Source organism: Neopelma chrysocephalum, unplaced genomic scaffold (assembly GCF_003984885.1).
Source record: "Neopelma chrysocephalum unplaced genomic scaffold, ASM398488v2 Primary Assembly neopelma1_23, whole genome shotgun sequence".
NCBI lineage: Eukaryota > Metazoa > Chordata > Aves > Passeriformes > Pipridae > Neopelma > Neopelma chrysocephalum.
In genome coordinates this window covers 39159872-39181635 of record NW_020897691.1, presented here as the reverse complement: position 1 = coordinate 39181635, position 21764 = coordinate 39159872, and the positions used below count along the sequence as shown (strand labels likewise).

Sequence of the window (21764 nt, the reverse complement as noted above, 5' to 3'; positions counted from 1 at the left end):
AAACCACCTTGGCTTTCAGGTAGAATTCCTTCTGCTATGGCGGGTCTGTTCAAGAGTATTCTTGCCAGGATTTTGCCAGCAATGGAGAGCAGAGTAATACCAGGGTAATTTGAGCAATCTGATTTAATTCCTTTTTTCTTATACAAAGTGATGATTGACTGCATCTCAAAGGTCTGATGGTAGTTCCCCTAGTTCCCAACAGCGCACCACAAGCTCATGAAATTTAGCATGGAGTGCAAGGCCCCCATGTTTCCCGACTTCGGGTGGAATTCCATCAACCCCAGCTGCCTTGCCAATTTTCACCTGCTGTATGACCTTGAGGGTTTCTCCTAAAGTGGGGGCAGTATCCAATTCGTATTTCACCGGTTGTTGTGAGATGGACTGAATTGCTGAGTCTTGGACTACACGATTGGTACTGAAAAGAGTCTGAAAGTGTTCAGATCATCGATTCAGAATGGAGGTTTTATCTGTTAGAAACGTTTGACCATCAGCCCTGAGTAGAGGGCTTTGGACTTGGTATGTAGGCCCGTATGCTGTTTTCGGGGCCTCATAGAATCCTTTGTGATCTCCCGAATCTGCGCATAATTGAGTTTTTTCAGCTAGATCGATCCACCACTTGTTCTGGTTGTCACAGAGTTTCTGTTGGAGCTTGCTGCATGCAAGACGAAAGGCTATTTTTCTTGCGTGACAGGATAGAAGTGTAAGGTGTGTTTGGTGGGTTGTTCTTTTCTTCCTCAACAATTCCTGGATCTCTTGATTGTTTTCATCAAACCAGTCCTTGTTCTTCTCGAAGGAGAACCCTAAGGATTCTTCAGAGGATTGCAGGATGCTGTTTTTAATATGGTGCCAAATTGTTTCAGGAGAGGAATCTGTAGAATCTATGGAATGGTTTTCGAGCCTAGTTTGAAGGTTTGCCTGGAATTTGTCTCTCACTGTGGCTGATTGGAGATTGGAGTCTTCTCCTTGGGATACTGCCCCTTTTAGGTTTGAATTTGAGATTGAAGTTGAGTTTGCAGCGCACAGGCCGATGGTCTGTTTGGCATTCTGCACTGGGCATAATGCGGGTATGGTGGACATCGCGGACATCTCTCCGTCGCACCAAGACGTAATCGATGAGGTGCCAATGCTTAGATCTGGGGTGCATCCATGTTTTCTTCAGACTATCTTTCTGCTGAAAGATAGTATTAGTGATGGAAGTCACCACCTACAGCAACGGCATTACTCCATGACCTGGAAAGAATCCTCAGTTATGTTTTCCCATGTGAAAATAAGTTGGTTTTGGAAGTGGAGCCAGGGCCTGGGAACTGAGAGAATCCCTATACTTTCTTCATATGTTGCTTGAAGACTTTAGAACCCACATATAGGAAGAATGAACCAAGCAAGCTATGTTGACCTTTCTTTCTGTCACTTCCTTTGCTTCCCAGTTAGAGAGGTTTAACAGAGTTAGGGAGCAGAGTTGGCTGTAACTTTTAAAACAAAAACATTTCTGTGGCGACAAAAGTACTTCTCCTATATCCAGTGCCCTTTAGCTGCCTAATACTTTCCTATGGCATGTTGTAACTGTGACTGTCAAGTCTTTACTGCTGAGTACTGACTGTGCTGCAGATTCCTGTCAGGTTTTTCAAGCCCTCTGATGTATGAGGCTGGTTTTTTCCATGATTCCTCATAGTCTAAACATCTGCTCCACAGTTATGTGTAAATGAAATCCCTTCCATCTTGTTTCAATGTAAACTAGTCACATACAGGTTCAAAACCTAGATATCTTTCCCATTACATGTGGCTTTCTCCTTTCAATAGATACTTCCTTACTCAAAGAAGTTCTTAATTATCTGAATTTTGTACCTAGGTTCTGAATATGATGCTTGTGTTCTGAACTACCTTTCTCTTTCACTTAGGCCAAGGACACAGATAATGTTGCAAGAAAAGTAGAATGATCTTGGGATTATTATTAAAAAAAGAAAAAAACAACGAGAATAAAAGATACTATCAGTGGTCTATGAGTGTTCAGAATGTATTTTACTGTCTAGCAAATCAAAAGTACCATGCAATTATGTCCCATGGGCACCAACTTTCAAAATACTAAGCAATTCATAGTGATTTCTTTTGGCAGAATACATCTGGAATGATAAAACAAAAAATTTCCTGGGTCTACACTTTCTTAATGAAGGAGTTAGCAGAACCCTGCTTTTCCTTTCAATTTACTGAGAGTCAGAATCAGCTCTACAGATCCCAGCATGCTCCAACTCTTTTTGTATTTGATGGAATGAGTAAAACAGACTGAAAGTAACAAGGCAGGAGATTTTACTAAGTTATAATCTATTAGGAAGCATTTTCAAGACCAGCCAGATCAGCAGAATTTCAAAATACTAATCTGTATGCAGTGAAGTCTCTATATAAAAAGCTTGTGTTCATAATTTATGATTAAACATATCATTATGTGCATAAATCTTTATATACTGAGACTTCAGGGCAGAAAACATATCTATGTACAGCTTCTGCAGTAAATCTGAGAGACTCTGTTGTCTTAGTTTTGTACAGATGCTTCAGAAAAAGGTATTTTATGTAAATTTTCATTTTTATTTTAAATTTTCATGAGCAGGTAACTGAAGTAGAAGTTATTGCATCCCTTATTGAGTTTGTTGAACCTGTGTAGGAAGGCACTAAGGTCTCAAAAATCTCTAACAGAAGGTCTTAAAATTCTTCCAGCAGAAATTCTTATTTCTGCAAACAGCAGGTAGATTAGGATCAGCAAATAATGTATAGATTATATTCTGTAGGCCCTCCACTCTCTGTTTGTCATGGGAATAATCAGTTGAGAGAGAATTGAAAGCAGTAGAAACCAGGAAAACAGAGGAGAGAAAAGTCAGATATTTCTGTACTGGTCTTCTCTGCACTCAATGGAAGACTTTTTCAGTTTTTCCTCCTGATTTTGGAATAGAGTTTTAAAAATCACTGTTCCCTCCCTGTCTCCCCACCATGCACAGATTTTTAAGATTGTTTTTTTTCAACCGCTTTGTATTGTTATTGAAGGCCAAGATGTGAAGTTTCTATTTCTTCACATTTCAGAATTTAATTCTCTCTTGATTATATTTTACTCTTATTCAAACCATTTTTATTTTGCAAATTCATTCATAAGAATTGTCTGGGAGTCTTAAAGTTTCTATTTTATTTTTCTTTTTTTTTTTTTTTTGTCTGCGTTTGTTTTGAACAGTAAATTATCTTTAATGAGAATTTAAATGAAATGAAATTAAACACTTCTGATTTAAAAAAATGTAAAAAGCAGGATATGACCTTCTTGCAACACCTCATGGAAGGGCTCAATTCATCTTTCAGTCAAGTGATAAGTGTGATAGGGGAAATTACCAATAAATGTCAGAAATCTTCTCCATTTACTTGCTGAATTTTTTCAATTCTGCAAGGAAAACAGCTTTAACATCCAGATTGTAATCAGGGTTCCTTGACCATATTCTCTGCTTATTGTTCCTCTTTTTTTTGTGCTACCTTTGTCATCCACAGATTCATGATACTTTTAGCCACTTCAGGTGCTTCTGGGTGGATTTTCCATTGCTGGGATTCGCAATCCAGCTTGTAAGGGAAAACAGATAGGAGCAAATATAGTCTGAGGAAATAATATTGTTGATATGCTTCCTTTGTTCTCTTAAAAGCCACTTGAATAAGTATAAGCAGCATAAAAATTACTTTTTTCCAAATATTAGATTATTAGATGTACTCAGTATTTGTTTCAAAATGTAAATGAATTAATTTAGAACATTTTAAGTCCTTCAGAAATGGAATATAACTAGAGCATTGAATGGCAGCTTTATCATGAGTACAAAGTTTTAAATGCTTGATTTAACAGCAGCAATATAATGCTGGTCAACCTATAATGACCCTTACTTGTGAAAGTATCGCTTTTAATACAAGGTAACAAGGTATAATAGATACAAATATTGGAGTAGAAACACCAAAGGCCCTGTAATATGTCCATTCCAAAACTATTTGTGTAAAATTTTACAAATCACCAACGGTAAGTAATACAAATACTGTTGAAATAAATCACTATAAACTGCATGTTTCTAATGCAACCCTCATAAACTAATTAATTGTAGACAGGATTAGTCCATGCATTATGGTTTGTGTCTATGAATTCCTCAGTCAGTTCATTTTTTAACTGCTTCAAATAGACTAGAATTGTAAGTGTACAAATCTGATCCCCAGAATATATAAATAATACATGAAGTATAGTTGGTACGCACTATATTTAGACCAAGTGTGGAAACAAAATGCAAATCAATTTAATTAGAAAGCAGCCTGTCAGATCAGAAGACAGCTTAAACTGGGTCCAAGATTATTTCTCTGAATCTAATGTTATTTAAGTTGTTGTTGTTAAATATTTATATGCAGTGTAATGTTGAAAATATCCCCAGAAGATTACAGAATGCACTTACACTTTCCCAGGCTCTTGTGGACTAATCACTTTTCTTCTTCCATCTGACTGAAGAAATGTGTCAAGTGTAGGGTTTTGCAGAGTTTCAACATAATCAGAATGGTCTGAAATAGTGTGACTTAGGCCCCTGCATGTACAAGAGAGTAGAAAGGAGTTTGTTTCCCTTCCTTTCTGTTTCCTATATAACGCTTAGCAAACACAATTTACCTTTGAGTACAAAACATCATCTTTTTTTAAATGAGAAAAGCACAAGTCCTTGCAACTTAAATACTTTGAGTCCCTGCAATTTAAATACTGAGAGCCCTTCCCTCCTTTTATTCTTGAATAAAGGAAAAAGTACTTTTGTATTTTGTAATTAATAGTCCTTTCTATGTTCTACTTCTATCCTGGCACAGCAGCTCTTTGCTATTAGCATTATTCTCATGATAAGAGTTAGATATGTAAACAGAAATTGAAGAAATAAAGAATAAAAGAAATTCCAAAAATAATATTTATTTTCCGACAGTTTAAAGACTACAAAATATCCTATCCATGCAATTCAGCTCCTTCACAGTGATCACAATACATTATATAGTCAAATGGACACCATCTCTCAAATAGATACAGAGGATTTTTTTAAAAGTAACAAGTTAGTGAAAATGCATTTTATTACTCAGCTAAAGGAAACCCTAAAATTTATAGCTAGTAAGTAGCATTATCATGACAGAAAGAAAAAGAGGAGAGCTTCGTTGTAGAATTGAATTCACATCAAATGAAAGAGGGGATGCTAGGCCTTTTCATGTATGCTTTTTATCCCTGAGATTTCTTAACCACTTTAATGAAGTCTTTTGTTCCCATTTTAGAAGGAGAAGGAAAATGATGGCTTTGTTCTCTCCTTAAACATTACACAAGTCTTACCATAGAAAGCACTTCTAACTGATGTGATTTACTCTCTAAAAAGAAAAGAAAAGCTTTATCCATTGTCATTATTCATTTATTAGTGTAGATTTTAAAATACTCATTGAAAAGCCCTTATGTCCTATGTAAAGAAAAAGAGAGCAGATGACATACATAGATATGACACTACGCTTTGAACTGCTCCTTGAAATACTGAAATGTTCAAAAGCTACAAAATTATCATGTCATTTTAAAATACTGAATTATGAGAAAGAAATACATCAAAATATGAGAATTTTACATCCCTGTTATCCAAACACACTTAACCTTATCTTTCTGGATGCATTGCTACCTGGCACTGTTAATAAGTGTTTGCATACTTGAAAGATACCTGAAGTGCCTGACAATCTTTTATATAGAGATTTTTGTGCCTTGGTCCTGATGCATCATTTGTTTTTTGGTCTTTTAATAAAGTAATAGGATAAAGTGTTCATTAAATATCAGACCTTGTATTTGCCTTAGGGTAACAAGCTATGAAGCAACAGCCTATAGATTTATGTATATTAGACAAAATCTACTGCAGCATAATTAAAAGCTGATTGAAAAAAAATTGAAAGAAGAATACTGTTTGGCTGAATATAATAGTTGGCCATAAAGGTATTCTGAGACCATGGAACTAAATGTGATTGGAATTGTTGCATCAAATTTTTGTTGCAACACCAGCTGGATCAAGTTTTGTGCATATATTTATATGTGTGTGCACATGGGGGTTTGTATTTATGTGACTAGTGTGACCGTGTTGAGAAGTAAATGGCTTTTTGATTAACATTATGGTTGTTAAGGATACAGTTTTTCATGTGACATTATATTACATTTTATTCTTATCAGGAATAACTAACATTTCATATAATATATTCCATGCAATATGTCTTCCCTATGGTCTTTTTTAGGTTCTCCATACAGAGACAAGATCACTATAGCAATTCTTCAACTGCAAGAGGAGGGCAAGCTCCACATGATGAAAGAGAAATGGTGGAGAGGCAATGGCTGCCCAGAGGAGGAAAGTAAAGAGGCCAGTGCTTTGGGAGTTCAAAATATTGGAGGCATCTTCATCGTGCTGGCAGCAGGATTGGTGCTTTCTGTCTTTGTGGCAGTGGGGGAGTTTTTGTATAAATCAAAAAAAAATGCCCAATTGGAAAAGGTAAATATTGCCATTAACTGTTTTATTTTATATTGATGGTCTATTTAAATAATACTTTAAACATCTGGTAGTGAAATGTAGGTGATGCATACTTACTGTTTATTGTTATAGTACAGTAATTATATAACAAAGGATGACAGAAATATCCAAAGTTTTACATTTACAGCTTTTAATTTGTCTTCAATGTGTTTAATTGTAGCCAGATTTCAGGACAAGTGACTATTTCTCCTCTTATTCAAGCCTGAAAAAAGACAGCTTTTTACTCCTGGAAGTTCACTGCAGTTAATTTTATGGATGAAGAAGAAATCTGAAACTGTAATGGGAAACAAATTAATCTTCTACAGATAATTCTGATTTTCAAAAGACAAACTGTCCATAGCTGAAAGTTAAAATCTAAAAATGTCTCTATAAAAATGTTCTTTACAGGAGTTTATACTTGCAAAATTGTCTTGGTAGCATCTGGAAAAGATTGCATCAGCATGGTTCTTTTTTTGGTGGGTTTACTACTGATATGATGTCCTGTAATTTCAATCTGACCCGGTTTTGAAATTTCTATTGTTAACTTGTTCTGTACTTGCAATTTATACTGTAATTGTGCAAATACTAGGAATATATTGAGAAATTCTTAGTTGAAATTATAATTTTTTGCATAATAATTAAACAAATCTTTCAATATGTATGTGCCCATGTTTAAACCTAAACTAAAAATGTATATTTTACTGCTATGACAAATTCTGAATTTTAAAAATTGAGAGAAACTCTCAGATTTTACTAGGGGTTTTTCGTTGTCGTTGTTTTTGTTTGGTTTTCTTTTGGTTTTGCTTTTGAGGTGCTTGTGAATGTAAGCTTGTGAATGCAAGCACTATGTCAATTTTTAAATTTATGTTTAGAAATTTAATTTAATAAAATCAGTAGTAAATCCATAGCTATATTTATACTGGTATTTTTCCAGGTGCTACTGGTGAGTTTTTGTAACTTGAATCATTAGTCAGAAAATTTATTATTTGTTTTCACTTCTTTTGAGGAAACCTTTTGGTATTCAAGTGTCCCGTTATGAAGATACTGTTTAAAAAGTTCTTTTTTTTCTAATACACACTAAGGCAATGTGAGCTTTCAAGGTCCTAAACACTGTTTGAACATGGGTACATTTATTTAATTGTTAAAGAATACTTTAGGTCCTCTTCTCTATGATACTACAGGCTAATTCCTTCTGTTAAAATTCTATTGGAATGTTTTGCTTCTGAAATGAATTTGTGAGGAAAACATAGTGGTTACTTAAGAAACCCATGTCGGTCTCAATAATTTTTATCCATTCCTAACATGAGTATCAGTATAAATCATTTTAGTTTTTCTAGATTTTTAACAAGCTCTCACTTAGAAAAAATAGGACAGTTTTAGTAATAATTTTGTTACATGAGTTCAGTGTTTTACAGGGTGTAAATGCATATCTTATGTGACAATAACAGCATTTTGGAAGTTGTGAGAGAAAGCAAACAGAAACTTTCTAATTAAGGATTTGTTTCTTTAAACCCTATAGTTTTGTGGGTTTTGGTTTGTTTGTTTGTTTTTTTTAATATGATTGGGGGTTTTTTGTGTTTGTTTTTTTTCCCATTTGGTTGCTTATTGGTGACGGATAGAGATAGCAGTGACTGGAGGAATCTGACCTTACAACAGTATCTACACCAGAAAGGTCTCGTCATCAGATATTTAGATACTATAAAAAGTTAGGAATAAATCTGAATCAGTTGAAAGAGTCAGGTCTCTCTCCTCTCTTTCCTCCTTGCCTCCAATCATTCACCTTCCCTCTCTTCCCTGCTACACCCACATACCCTGATGTCAGGACACCATTAAAATTTCAGTGCAATTTTACTTATGGAATGGACTTAACACGAAAACAATGCCTGCATCCCTACACAGGGCCTACCCCAGCATCCCCTCACCCACTCTTCTTGCAGCACCCAGAGACCTTCAGAAAATGTCTTCTTTCAACCTCTCCAAATGTAGCAGATCCCATTTGCCTAGGAGAGGGAATAAGAGCAGCCAAAGGTGAGGTGAGACATCCTGCAATTTTTCTCCTCTTTCTACAAATCTGATGGGATAAGTAGACCATGCAAGTAATACTGCCTTGTCTATCCTATGGGGAGAGAGGAGAAACCTATTTTTGGTGATGTTTATAGTTTCATCCCTTTGGAATGAGAGTATCATTCTGGCATTTGTATAATGCTTGTCAATATCTGGAAACAGGGAAAATCAAAGGTCATGTTAACAACAAAGAAAACAAAACAAATCAGATAACTTCAGCTGCTGAGTATATGGAGTATCCTGAGATATAAGTGGGCATGTGTATTTGCTTTTTAAGGTATAAAAAATATTCACTTATACTTCCATCAGGGAGGCAAAGCAGAGTTGAAAGTGTATAATATAGATGGTTTTTTAGCATTTTCTATGTCATCCTGTTCCTGGAGTGCACACATAAACAGAGACATTGGCTTGTGTGAACCTATTTGGAGAAGTGAAGTCTTGAAAGGAATTGAGCTCAGAAAAACTGTAGACAAAATGGTGTTATTTGCTAAAATAAAACATGTTGCGTCTTGTAAGCAAAGTGGTTCAGAACATCCATGCCCCTGACATGCTCAGAAACCTAAAGGAAACATATGACACTCCTGTAGTCTTCCTGGGAAACAGATGATTTTATGCCACCACAATTCTTTATGGACATAGAGAAATTCTTCTTTTATTGACACCTTTCAGAAGGAAAGATAAGCCTGGATGTTATCACAGTTACACTGCCAGTCATCAACACTTTAATTAAAGCTAGTTTGCTTGAAAAAGGAGCATCCTAAATTACTAAGTATTTTCCAGAAGATCCAGAAATTATGGATTCAAAACTCATTGAGCCTTCAGCAGGTCTGAACTATGTATGCATATGTAAAAATAGCACATGTACATTTTATTAATTTTGAACTCCTAAGTACTTCAAATAACATGAAAGGAGACGCATACCTAACTGTTTGTTTCACTATGGGAGATGAGGTCATACACTTCCTATAATATAAAATTCTGGATTAAATCTTAATGTTTAATGAAATAGTAATACCAAAAAAATATTTCTGGAGTTATACGATCAAATCATAACATAAACATAAATTCAATTAACCTCTCTGAAATAGCTGTTTATTTATAATTTATTATAAAAACAATAAAAACTATAAATAAATTAATACTAGTTTATATTTCACATACATTTCCCAAGGAAGAAAAGAAACTATTGAACTTTCTATGGCAAATAATTCACTCTTCAGCTGTGCAATTGAGTTGAAAAAGATCAGTGTGGATAATTTATCTCACAAGGCACAGTGAATGAGTACTTAGCAGGACTGGGCCTAAAGAAGAGATCAGTAGCTGGGAGTATACACAAATTACATACAGACCTGTTTTGCTTACAACTACAGATTCTATTGAACAAGAAATTCCGAATGCTGAGCTGTGACCTGTATATAAGGCTAAATATGTCTTTGAAGATGGCATAAATTTATCTGATCGACTCTTTCCCAAAATGAAGTGCATACAAAAATTTAAAAAACCTTCTGCAAAATGCTCAAAACATGTTTTTGTAATGTAGGGATAATAGGAACAGAAGTTTCTGATCCTAGCTGGCTCAAAAATTCATACAGCTTTAATGAGCTGCAGAAAATTTAGGTTATGGTAGTATTTGATCTTAAACTTATGAGAAATTGTGTAGTTTTGCTATCATTGCAAGTAATTCTGAATTTTCTACCTCACACACATGTTGTAATAATGGGATAATCTGGAGTGTATTTTGAACTAGATAACCCTGCTAGTCTTGCCTAATACATAGTTTCACTGTTTCGTTCAGAGGAAATACTGGGAATGACAAAGCACTGTCCTTGTCTATGGCAGAATTTTGCCATTCTAATTGGCACGGTGGGAAGGGATAGGAGGAGATGGTGGTCAGAGGCTATCCTGACTGCATTCCTGCAGAGCAACCACAAGATGGTGCCTACTAATTTCTGAGAGGGAAATTTAATTGTTACTTTTTAGTAGAATTTATGTCACAATGTTCACCTATTGTTTAATTGTAGCTTTTCTAAAAGTGCTAAAGGCTTGTATTATTTCCCATTGTTTATGACACAAACACCTAATTATGTCATCTGCTTGGAAACATGTTATTTTCAGACCTTTTTTATCTAGCCAATCTTGACAATAAATGCTCAGTCATTTGCATTTTATAATTGCTTTTGCTGGTGAATGACCTGCTCCTTGATTTTAACAGGCACTCAGAGGGCAGTGAATAAGCAAGGTTAGGAAAAGAAGCCATTTAAAACAATTACTATGTCTTTTTTCTTTTTTTTTTTCTTTATTGATGTGCATCAATGCATTATGGGTTTATGTCCATTTCATACATTTAGTTTTGTATAGCTCATATTATTATCATAAAGGCCAGTGAAAACATTGACCTTGAAGACCATTAATATTTAGTACAATATATTGATGATTCACAGTTTGAGAATGTATTGACCTTTGGTTTTGTGTAGGTTTTTTTAAGTCGTCTCTGAGATTATTTCCATTTTCACACCACCTTCACACAGTGATAAGATACTACTGTGTCAGCCTTGTAATAGAAACTACATGTGCACTGCTGAAAACTTTAGGATGAAATTCACAGTATTGCTGAAGGCAGTGTCAAGAATATATAGAACATTTCTTGTTGTCAGTCTCGTAAATGGTTATCCTTGTACCTATCCTGGTAAGGGTTTCTTTGGAGAAGGTGTCATTGTTTTGAGGAGTTATCTGTAAACCCGGCTTTATTAATGCAGTGGTCCACACAATTCCCAGGAGGCAAGGAGGGGCCAAGAGCTGATAGGCTGAAGAAGCTGTTGTGCTGCAAGCATATGCAGTTGACACCTCATCCTGGTTTTGCTTCTGTCAAATACAATTTAACTGTTCTCAATTTGTTTACATGAAGTTAGTGTAAATGCTAACATGAGTTTATTTTCCAAGGTCCTTCTACAATCTATTTGCATTAGGATAAGTTTAATTCACTATGCCTTACAATGCTTCTTTTTAGAATTGATGTAAGCAAATTGCAAACATGTAACTCATCCTATATGGAAAGGACTTACAGGAAGAAGTTATATAAGTACTGTGATATTGTGATGTTTCTTTGTCAGCAGGATAGGTAGAAAGTCAGTATTTCAGTCTTTGTTTTAATTGTTATGTTACCAACAGAGCAAAACAAAATTTTCATAGTTTCATATGAAAAAATGAAAATATTTTCATGCCTCTTTTGATTTTAACAGAATATTTTATGGTATAGTGATCTTTCCAAATTTTACTAAATTAGTTTTCACTGAAGTATTTTTAATTACTTTCTCAAAAACAAAAAAAAAAAAGGTTATGTCAGTTTTGTTGGAGTTCAAAAATATTCTTGATAGTTTAATATCAAAAGCATTTGAATTTGAGAGTGTAATTTATAATAGTTTTAAAACAATCCCAAAATAAATTCCAGCCTAATGATTTTTTTCCAGGGGGAGGCAAGTTCAAAAGATTTTAAAGTTGAAAAGCTTACTCCTCAGGCTATAAGAAAAAAATGTTGACATTCTTGGTAAATCAAAGTAAAAGCTTTGGGGTTCATATCCCAACTAACTTTTATACAATGTACAGTCAGTTATGTAGTCTGTATTTTTGTGTAACATTTTATAACCGACTAACCCCAAAAATTTTAATTTTGGCGAGGAAAAATAACAGCTGCAACAGCTCATGAAAGAAAATGTTTTTCCAACTTTAGCGCATTGCATTCTGCAAATATGCAGTCAGAAAATTGTGAACTTCTATCATCCTGTACTCCCTTAAGCACTGTATGTGGATACATAAACTTGTATGGTTAATTTGTGTGTAAGTGTACAGATTACTTGAAGTTGAGGTATTAATTTTAATTAAATGCCCTCTTGGAAACCACGTAAGTATATATTAGAGGATATATTCGAAGGGAAGGAAGTGTTACAAAATCCAACAAAACAAACCCCCCAGAAACCAAAATCAAACCAACAGCCCACATACCCCCAAACACCTTTAAAAGAAGGTAAAAAAAAAAGGGGACGAACACAGAAAAAGTGGAAGAAAGCAATTTACTAACTGCAGCATTTAAAAAGTAATTAGAGTAATTTACAAACAATAAAACACTAAAAAAACTCTATTTTGATTTTTGATTGCAGCTTAACAAATGTCTGTTTGGTAATGGACCTTTTTTTCTGAGGTGTTTCTAATATCTTAATTTGTGTCATTCAAGAAACAAAGAAAAGAAAATTTAGAAATGTATGTAAAGCTGACCATTACATAAGTACTCAAGTACAGGACGTTCACTACAGCTCCACAGATATTAAAAAATCAGAGCTTAAATTATAGATATGAGTTATGGAATATTTTATGTTTGACAGGAATTTAAAATTGTATAAAAAATGTTGGAAAACTCTAAATTTTGTTTATTTTATAGAAAATATAGTTCATTTTCCTTTATCAGTAGAAAGAAGAAACATTTGCGTTATATAGTTATTTGCTTCTCTGATAAAAATATCTTCTTCATTCTCAGGGAAAAATGTCGGATTACAGAACATTCAAGTCTTTCTAATAATTTTTCATTGTTTTCCCCTAAATATTACCTTACCATGTCAGGTTTTAATATAAAAATATTAATCTTTCTATTTTAAATTGATCACTTATGCTATAGCTAAGTGTAGTAGTAAATACAGTTTAGTTCAACTGATTCAGTTACTTTGACTTTTGTATGTCAACAAAGTAACAATAAGCACTTCCTGCTGCCTTTTAGATTGAGAAACTGCCCGAGACTGACAGATAAAACCATGTAATTATAGACAAATTAATGTTAAACCTTTTGATATTGTGTGGTGCAATATGGCTATAATAGTGTTTCCAAAACAGTAGAAACCCTTGGCATTAATTTAATACTAATAGTCTCTCTCTGTTCAATATGATTTGAGGCCATGCCAAATTTTTTACAAAGTTCATACTATCACACTGAACTATATAAATTCTTACAGTGAATAATTTACAGTGGACTTAAACCAAGCAAACTTAAAAAAAAAAAAGCATTTAGAACTGAGGTAATAAAGGTTGCATTTATTTTTCTAAAATGTTGCTGTAAAATTAACTATTTATTTTCAAATTATGCTATATAAAGTATTTTTATCCAAATAGATCCTTACTCCAAAGGATTGATTACATATCACCATCCTTCCACATGCCTGATGATCAACAAATCTGACATTCCTTGGGCAAACAAAATTAATTTAGATGTTGGATCAAAAATGATTCAACAGGTAAATGAACTCTCACATCCAGTGCCTGAGGGTGCAAGATCTCAGGGGATTGATTTCAGTGCAACCAGGATCATCTCTGATGAAAGACAGAGAAATACCCTGCACAGTGTGATCACAAAATACAGAAACATTAACAGTGCAGCGGATATCATTCTAAATCAGCTAGGCAGTACCATATACTGTTATTTTCTGAGCTGCAGCTACATGGCTGAGGTACTATTAATTGCTCTCAGTCCTTATTAAATGCCATGTGTAGTCACTGTTCAGGGACACTAGACTGCTGTGCTATGTTCTGAAAGAAGATCTGGACTGGTGTGACAAGGTTTACACCAGCAGAATCATTGCCACTGACCGAAACACTTACAAATGACAAATAACACTTATTGCAGCTGATTCAGTTTGAAAACCTAGACCCTAACCTGGAGAAATCCAAGACTGAAAGCCTCTTCTAGAAGAGGTGGAAGTGAACAATGAGGGTAGATAATATTTTCTGAGTGCTTGCCTTTACCTGTCCAACACAGCACTTGTCTCCCCGGGATTAAGCTGCCATCACCCCCCTATTTCAACCAGGCACTGGAAGCTCAAAATGATTGCACCATCCTGGTCTGACAATAGAGTAGGACTGTGTATCATCTGTGTGTCAATGACACCACAGCCCAAATTATTTCATTATTTCCTCAGTGGCCTCATATACATGTTGAAAGGAGAGATGACAGGATGAAACCTTGTGGAATCCTGCATGAGAGAGAGTTCTCGGGGCTGATGAGCAATTGCCCTATGCCATCCTCTGGGATTTCTCTGAGTGGAAAGAGTGGAACCACACAAGTGCAATCCCTTCTGCCCCAGCCTAGGTCCACAGGTGAGTCAGAAAAACATCATGGTCAGTGTGATGGCCAGAAAGGCTGCTGGCAGAGCAAAACAAAACCACTTGGAAAAAACTTTCTGCGCTAATAGGAGTTCCCCATCAGCTACAGGAAATAGTGTAGCTGCCAGGATGCACTCAGTCTGGAAACCAGGTTAAATAGTTTTAGAAGACTTTAAATGAATGCAGAATTGCTTTACCAGAAGTCTCTGTCATCCACCAGAGTGCATTTTGTTCTGTCAGGAAATAAATTTTAGAGCTTGAGAGTGGCTGAATTGTTTTTGGTGGGTTTTTTTTTGTTTGTTTGTTTGGTTATGGTTTTTTTTGAAAACAATTGATAATTTATTTAAGGCAAGCTGGAATTTTATTGTCCCACTGGGAGACATTTACAATAAAAACTAGAAGTGGCCTGCAATGAGGTCCTGTATGTCATCTAAGGATGACATATTCATCACATAATTGTAAAACTCAGTGAGTACTTCAGCCTGTGGAAAATTGTCTCAGTGTTTTTTTCGTTATGGGAAAGGTCAGTTCCATCAGACTTCTGTTGATCGTCTCCATCAAACAGCTACAACAGTCCTTGAAAAAACCAACATTCCATTCAGTTACAGAGTAACATGCTTCATCAGGCTGACTGGAACTACTCTACTGGTCTTGACTTTCTAGATACTATGGTAAAAGCAGAGTTCGACTTGTGGAATTAAAATTTTCCTTTTGTTTGATATTATTGTCTTAATTTGAGTAGGGAATGAAATCTCACATGCATTTTGGTCTGAAAATAACTTCCTAAATTGCTCATTCTACTTCTACCAAAAAGTGCAGTAATTGCTAAGTCTAAAATTGAGAATATATTGATAATATCTTCAGGTGATTGGTGTGAACTTGGTCTGGAGCGTACTTGTGCATTATACTTGCTATGAATTGAAAATGTAATACATCAGAAAAGTCAGTGACAAAATATTTTTAATGTAACCACATTATGTCTATATAGATATGTATAGTATTTGCACATATGTGTACAACCTTGGATCTACAATCATGTCTAAAAATAGGTATATAAATAAGCAACCTAAAAAGTTGATCATTACAAGTACACTTCAACTTCTTTGAAATGCTTATGCTTCAACTACAATTATATATGATTTCACTTTTTCTGAGGTTATTTTCTGTCCTTTAATGTTCATTTCTTTGTCATTCTAAGTCAATATTTTGATAGGGTTTGTTTTTCTGTCTAGAGGTTTTAAGATTGACAGATTTTCCATATATATATATATTCAAAATCCCTGAAGGAGTGGCATAGGAGTCAGGAAATTATTAGAAGGGAGGGTGATGATAGGCCTGACCCAGGTGCATTCATTCTCAGCTAACTTTAAGACAAGAAGCAGTTTGATGGATATGTCCTGCTAGATGCTAGAACAATGGCCCATAACAAGACAATGCAGGATTACTGCTTTTACTGCTTTAAGATAATTGAACAAAGCTTCAAATAATGTCTGACACACAAGACTGGAAGTAATGAAGTTCTGAGTGAATTTTAAAGCTTTTTATTTAACATTGTGAGTTATATTATCTTCATCAAAGAAGGGAAAATATAAATCAGCAAATGATTGGAGATTTTTATATTTTAAACATATGGACTATTAATCACTTAAATCAGAATGTTTAGAGTGGGGCAGGCATACTGTTCCTGTCTTTCCTTTGCTCTTTTTAGGCTGTTGAAAGCAAAATCTATGGTGGTAGTCTCATAATTCTGTGTCTAAAAAATGCTAATATGACTTCTGATTACCTTTCTAAATCCCTATAAAGCAAAATAATGAAAACAGTGTAAGTATTACCTACCTTTTGTATTAATACAAATATGCAAAGATACATTTTTTCTCTCTGGTAGTAAAGCCATACACAAGCTGTCTAAATAGATTGCAAGCAGTGGTAACTTTTCACAGAATTATCATCTTGATTCTATATGACTTGTGAGCTGTCACCTTTGGCAAAGAACTTCAAAAGTATCAGTTATTTCTTTATTCATCTTAAGGAGATGAACTTTTTCAAAATTGTTTTGTGTTAGAAGGCTAAGAACTACAGTTCTGACTAAAATTTTCTTTTGTATACTTTTTTGTAATGTTTTATCATGATTTGCTGTAACAAAACACACGCACTTAACTGCACTATTGTTTAGAGAGCTGTATGCCATCCTTAAACGCTTCTACCATTTGATTATACCTAAGATGACTTGGAGGCAGCATTTACTTTCTGGTAGCTGTTAAGAAGACAACTTATGATTTTGTAAGGGTTAGTGAAAAATCAATAATAACTGATGTTCTTGTAACATGCCTGCAGTGTAGAAGATAAGTCGGGAGCAAAAGGTTATTTTCTTTGAATTAAGTGGAGAGAGGCTTGTAATATATACTAAAAGTGCTCAATTTCATGATAGACAACAGTTTTGAAATGTAGCCTGTAAGTTCTGTAAACACTTTGCTGTTTTCCCCTAGCAATCTGACTGGTCAATTGGATTCAGGATCAAGGCATTGGATTATATTTTCTAAACTCATATCTGAAAATGTCTTTTATTTGTCACAAGAAAAAAAAGAATTCTGGAGCTGCGTCTTGTTTTCATGCCTTATTATTCCAAAAGTTGTACCCTAACACTGAAAGAACACAAGGTTTAACTGTACAGAAAATGAAGACTACACTGATTGAAATTGAAATGAGACAACAATTAATAATTTCAATTAAAAAAGTGAAACATAAAGTAATCCTTTCTAACATTTTTTGAATATGATTTTTTTGTATGTGTGAAAACTTTTCCTTGTATTTCTCAGAGAGAACCCAAAGAAGAATAAAGATGCCTTTCAGGAACTCTTATATAGCCTTGAAATAATCTCTGTTTAAAATACATGACTATTTCAGTGAGTGAAACTTGAAACAGAGAAAAAAAAAGAAGATCTGTAACAGTTAATCAGTAACAATATTTTTATTACAGTATGTGCAGATAAGTTCCCATAAACTTAATATATGTAAAATAATTTGAAAACACAGAATGGGAGAATTTTCTATATAAAATAACTCTCAGAACTGGATTATCTGCTTTTTTAAAACTGTCAGTAATTCCAACATTTCTCATTTAATGAGTTTTCATATCCAGGTAAAATTTTCAGATAAAATGACAAGTTTCTTGAGATCTCATTTTCAGCATAGTTCAGAATGTTAACATGTATCTTCTCACCTCTTGGATATTGATTATAATTCTTTTCCTACTGATATTACCTAAAAATTTATACCCTTTACAGATCTTTGCAAAGGTTTTGGTGGAAAGATGCATGTTAAAAAGCATTTATCCTAATTTGGCACTCTTGTTAGATGTCTTGGCAAAAAAAGACAAGGGTTGAAATCTTGAAAGTGTTTAGTGTTAATGCATCATTTTAAAATTAAATGGATTTTGTTCCTCAGAATCTTATGTCTTTAATTCCAGAGGTGAGAGCCATATAATGGCTGGAAGTGGTATAGTGTTGAGTTGCACCGTTTACTTCCTAATGGATTCCCTGTAAAATTCCCGAGTTATACGCTAGGTTCACCACACAGTGGAAATGCCAAGATCTTAAAGCCTTAGCAATTTAGCGTGTAAGACATAGGGAATACTAAAGTAAATCTTGCCCTTTTGAAAGATTTCGAGGTTAATTTCAGTTTCATAATCATAATTGCAGTTTGATGTTAAGCAACAGGAATTTTGTAAAAAACAAAGAGAAAATCTAAGAGAATTGAATATTTTCTTTCAAAGTATAGCTGAATAAGGAGGTGCAGTTTCCTGCTTTCTTCACAATGCTCAGCAAAGATACCTTATGCATGGAGATCTAGCATATTTGCCTTTGAAGAACTTGTACTTCACTCTGAACCAGAGAGATATACCTTCATTTCCTTTGGACTCATGATTTAAACTCTTCTTAGTTGTAGGTGGTTAAACCCTTTTTATTGTAAGTTAAGTATCATTCCTTTATTTCAAACTCAGTAGGAGAAAGGAAGGTTTCAAAGGAAGAGTATCACAGCCAGAGTAAGATTGCCCTTTCCTTCCTACCTGCCTGTTCCCTTATTCATGCAAAGGATTAAGGAAGAGGGCATTTCTTTCAGGATTTGATGAATTAAGGTAGAATTCTAACCCATGACTGAGACAACTCATGTTTGCATTCTTCTGCACAAATCAGAATTTTATGCAAAAGTCCTCACTGAAACAGGAACTACTGCTGAAGTTTTTCCTCTGCCACTGTGTGCTCTCATCCCTAATCTACAGAACAGCCCATGTTTTCCGTCTCTCCCTTTCCCTGACTTTGCCTCTGTTAACTGCTTCCAACTTGCAAAGTAGATCAGGATCAGTAGGCAGAAACTGCAAGTGTTTTTACCTTGGAATGGTCTAATGCCTGTGTGTTACAGCTGTTTACCGAGACACTGAAGCTTTAAATCTCCTCTAGCAGACACTATTAAATTGACACTCTCAAACATCTTTCACATTCAGCTCTAATGCTCCAGCTGATGACTGGCTGCACAGAAGAATGGTGTAATATCCGCCACGTGTCCTTCTTCAGCTGTTGCCATATTTTTTAAGGAACTTGATTTGTTAGGTCCTTTCAGAGCATACCTATGGGATGGATGACCATGCATGGAGAACTTCAGTTTGAATTCTGATAGGATCCAGGACTAAGCCAAGCAAACATCAAAGCTATAAAGTTTAATGTGGAAAACTGAGTGCCTTACTGCTCAGAGTGCTTCCAGCCCTGGAGGTTGGAAGTTGAATGTAGACTTTTATAAACACAGCCTCAGTTTAGGTTCCCAAAGAACCAGATGGGGTGAAATGCTTAAATATTTTCTGGATCTAATCTTCAAACTCTAGGTTTGTATGAATAATGGTGATATAACCATTCAGAAATGAAGCAGAGTTCTTATTTGAGAGATAAATTAGACAATTTGATATTTACTACCACTAATCACACAAAATCAAACAATGGTCAAGACATAGTTACAGTAATTCTAGGTGCTTTGTCTTTTTGTTGTTGTTGTTTTATTGGGTTTTTTGTCTGTTTGTCTGGTTGTTGTTTGTTCATTTGCCTTTTTTTCCAGATCACCTCCCTGGCCTGGAGATTTGTTATTAACAGAGAAAAATGCAAAGTGCTAGATTATACCTCAGATTTGCTTTGGATGAGAGCAATTGGCAGAGGCTTGGCATAACATCTCAACTTCTGAGATGAGTTATTTAGTTAGTAGATTTCTCCATTAGCTGGAAAACATTTAAACAAAAGTATATGGTAAAAGTGATTAATTCACAGATCTCAAAACTAAGACTCCTCTTCCTTACTTCCATATTTCATCCATGCTCCAGTTCTCACACTAAGGCAAGGCTCATTGCTCAGCACACTATTAGCAGTTGAGAATTCAGTCAGACATAGGGAATAGGGAGATTTTATTTTACTTTTCAAATTTCTTGCACTATAAAATGGCAAAAGGGCTTTTAGGGTCTAGCTTTTGATGAAAAGATGTTAATAAACTTTTTCTAATAATATGCTTTTCATAAAGGTCAATGATTGATTTTTTTGTTTTGCTAACACATACCCCACAATGATAATAAGTAGTGGGAAAAGTGTTTATATACAGAAGATATTAAAAATAATGGAGTAGATGTTGGTTTTCAGTAATGGATATGAATTTTAACAGTATTTAAACAACAATTTAGGTAAACTTCTTATACTAAAGCTTGTTGTTTTGTTGAGGAGCACTTATTTAAGTCATATAGAAATGAAGTTATTATTTTCAAACACAACCAAGGAGATTTTACTGAATACCTTATATACACATTACATTCAGATACTGTACTGTAAGGCTAACCAATGTTGATAGAAAATCTGCTTGAAATACTTTTATGTATCATGTGCGTCCATCGTCAGTAGCTGCCCGATAAATAATTGTAGAGACAAGGTGATTTTTACACCGAGTCATCACAGCTTTATAAGTAATTTTAATTATTGTGTGATGCATATTTTAAAGACAGCAATTTGCTTTGAGCTTCAGATTGAGACAAAGGAAACTTACAGGCCTGACAAGGCTGTGCCAATACAGTGACTCTGCTACTAGACATTGCTGTTGGACATTTCTTACAGCTCGTTCTTTTTTCTTGTTCCTCTATTTCCCTCCATAGAGGTCCTTCTGTAGTGCCATGGTAGAGGAGCTAAGGATGTCTCTGAAGTGTCAGCGTCGATTAAAACACAAGCCACAGGCCCCTGTTATTGTGAAAACAGAAGAAGTTATCAACATGCACACGTTTAACGATAGAAGGTTGCCAGGTAAAGAAACCATGGCATAGAGCTGGGAAGCCAAATACCCCAAGCACAAACTGTCGTCTTTTTTCCAAACAACCTTGCGAGAATGTTTCCTGTGGAAATATGCAACAAGTGCAAAATAAAATGAGTTACCTCATGCCGCTGTGTCTATGAACTAGAGACTCTGTGATCTCAGCAGTTGCAATGGCCAGACTCGAATCACAAGCATCATGGATCAACCAATTTATGCAGGGTTACACTGTTTGTCATGGGTTTGCACCATTCTGAATGAATGAATGTTCCATGTGAGTTTTGTGGCTGGTTTCAAATGCAGTCTAAGTGAGAAGTTACAGGTTCCTTTTGAAGTTCAACGGTTGCCAGGAGATGGAGAATAAATGCCCAAGATCATACAAACCACAGAAGGAGTCTAGTAAAAGTAATATCTCAGAACTGTAGTGGAACAAGAAACCATATTGTCTTCTGAACTTTTCAGCATAGAAGAGTTGCTAACTGCTGGTATACCGAAACTACCATCTGGACAGGCGATATGAGCTTCCTGGATGGAAGAAATGTTAAAAGTGAAGAAACATGAATCCCATGAAAAAAAGGATAAATATGAGGATGCTCACCTACTTTTTCTGGACTGTTTGTGACACTGAACTAAGTAAATAAATAATAATTTAGAAAAAAGTAACTTAAATTTAACTGGGTTGGAACTTTG

General features: G+C 34.9%; 1 protein-coding gene across 1 annotated transcript; it reads left to right on the top strand.

Annotated features, from left to right (window-relative positions):
- The first annotated feature begins 1027 nt into the window (after positions 1-1027).
- Positions 1028-21004, top strand: LOC113972798 (glutamate receptor ionotropic, kainate 2-like). Its single transcript, XM_027694223.1, has 4 exons — positions 1028-1064; positions 6274-6524; positions 14564-14741; positions 20923-21004. Exons 1-4 carry the CDS (start codon positions 1028-1030, stop codon positions 20934-20936), a joined length of 480 nt encoding a protein of 159 aa, XP_027550024.1. The 3' UTR covers positions 20937-21004.
- Positions 21005-21764: the final 760 nt, after the last annotated feature.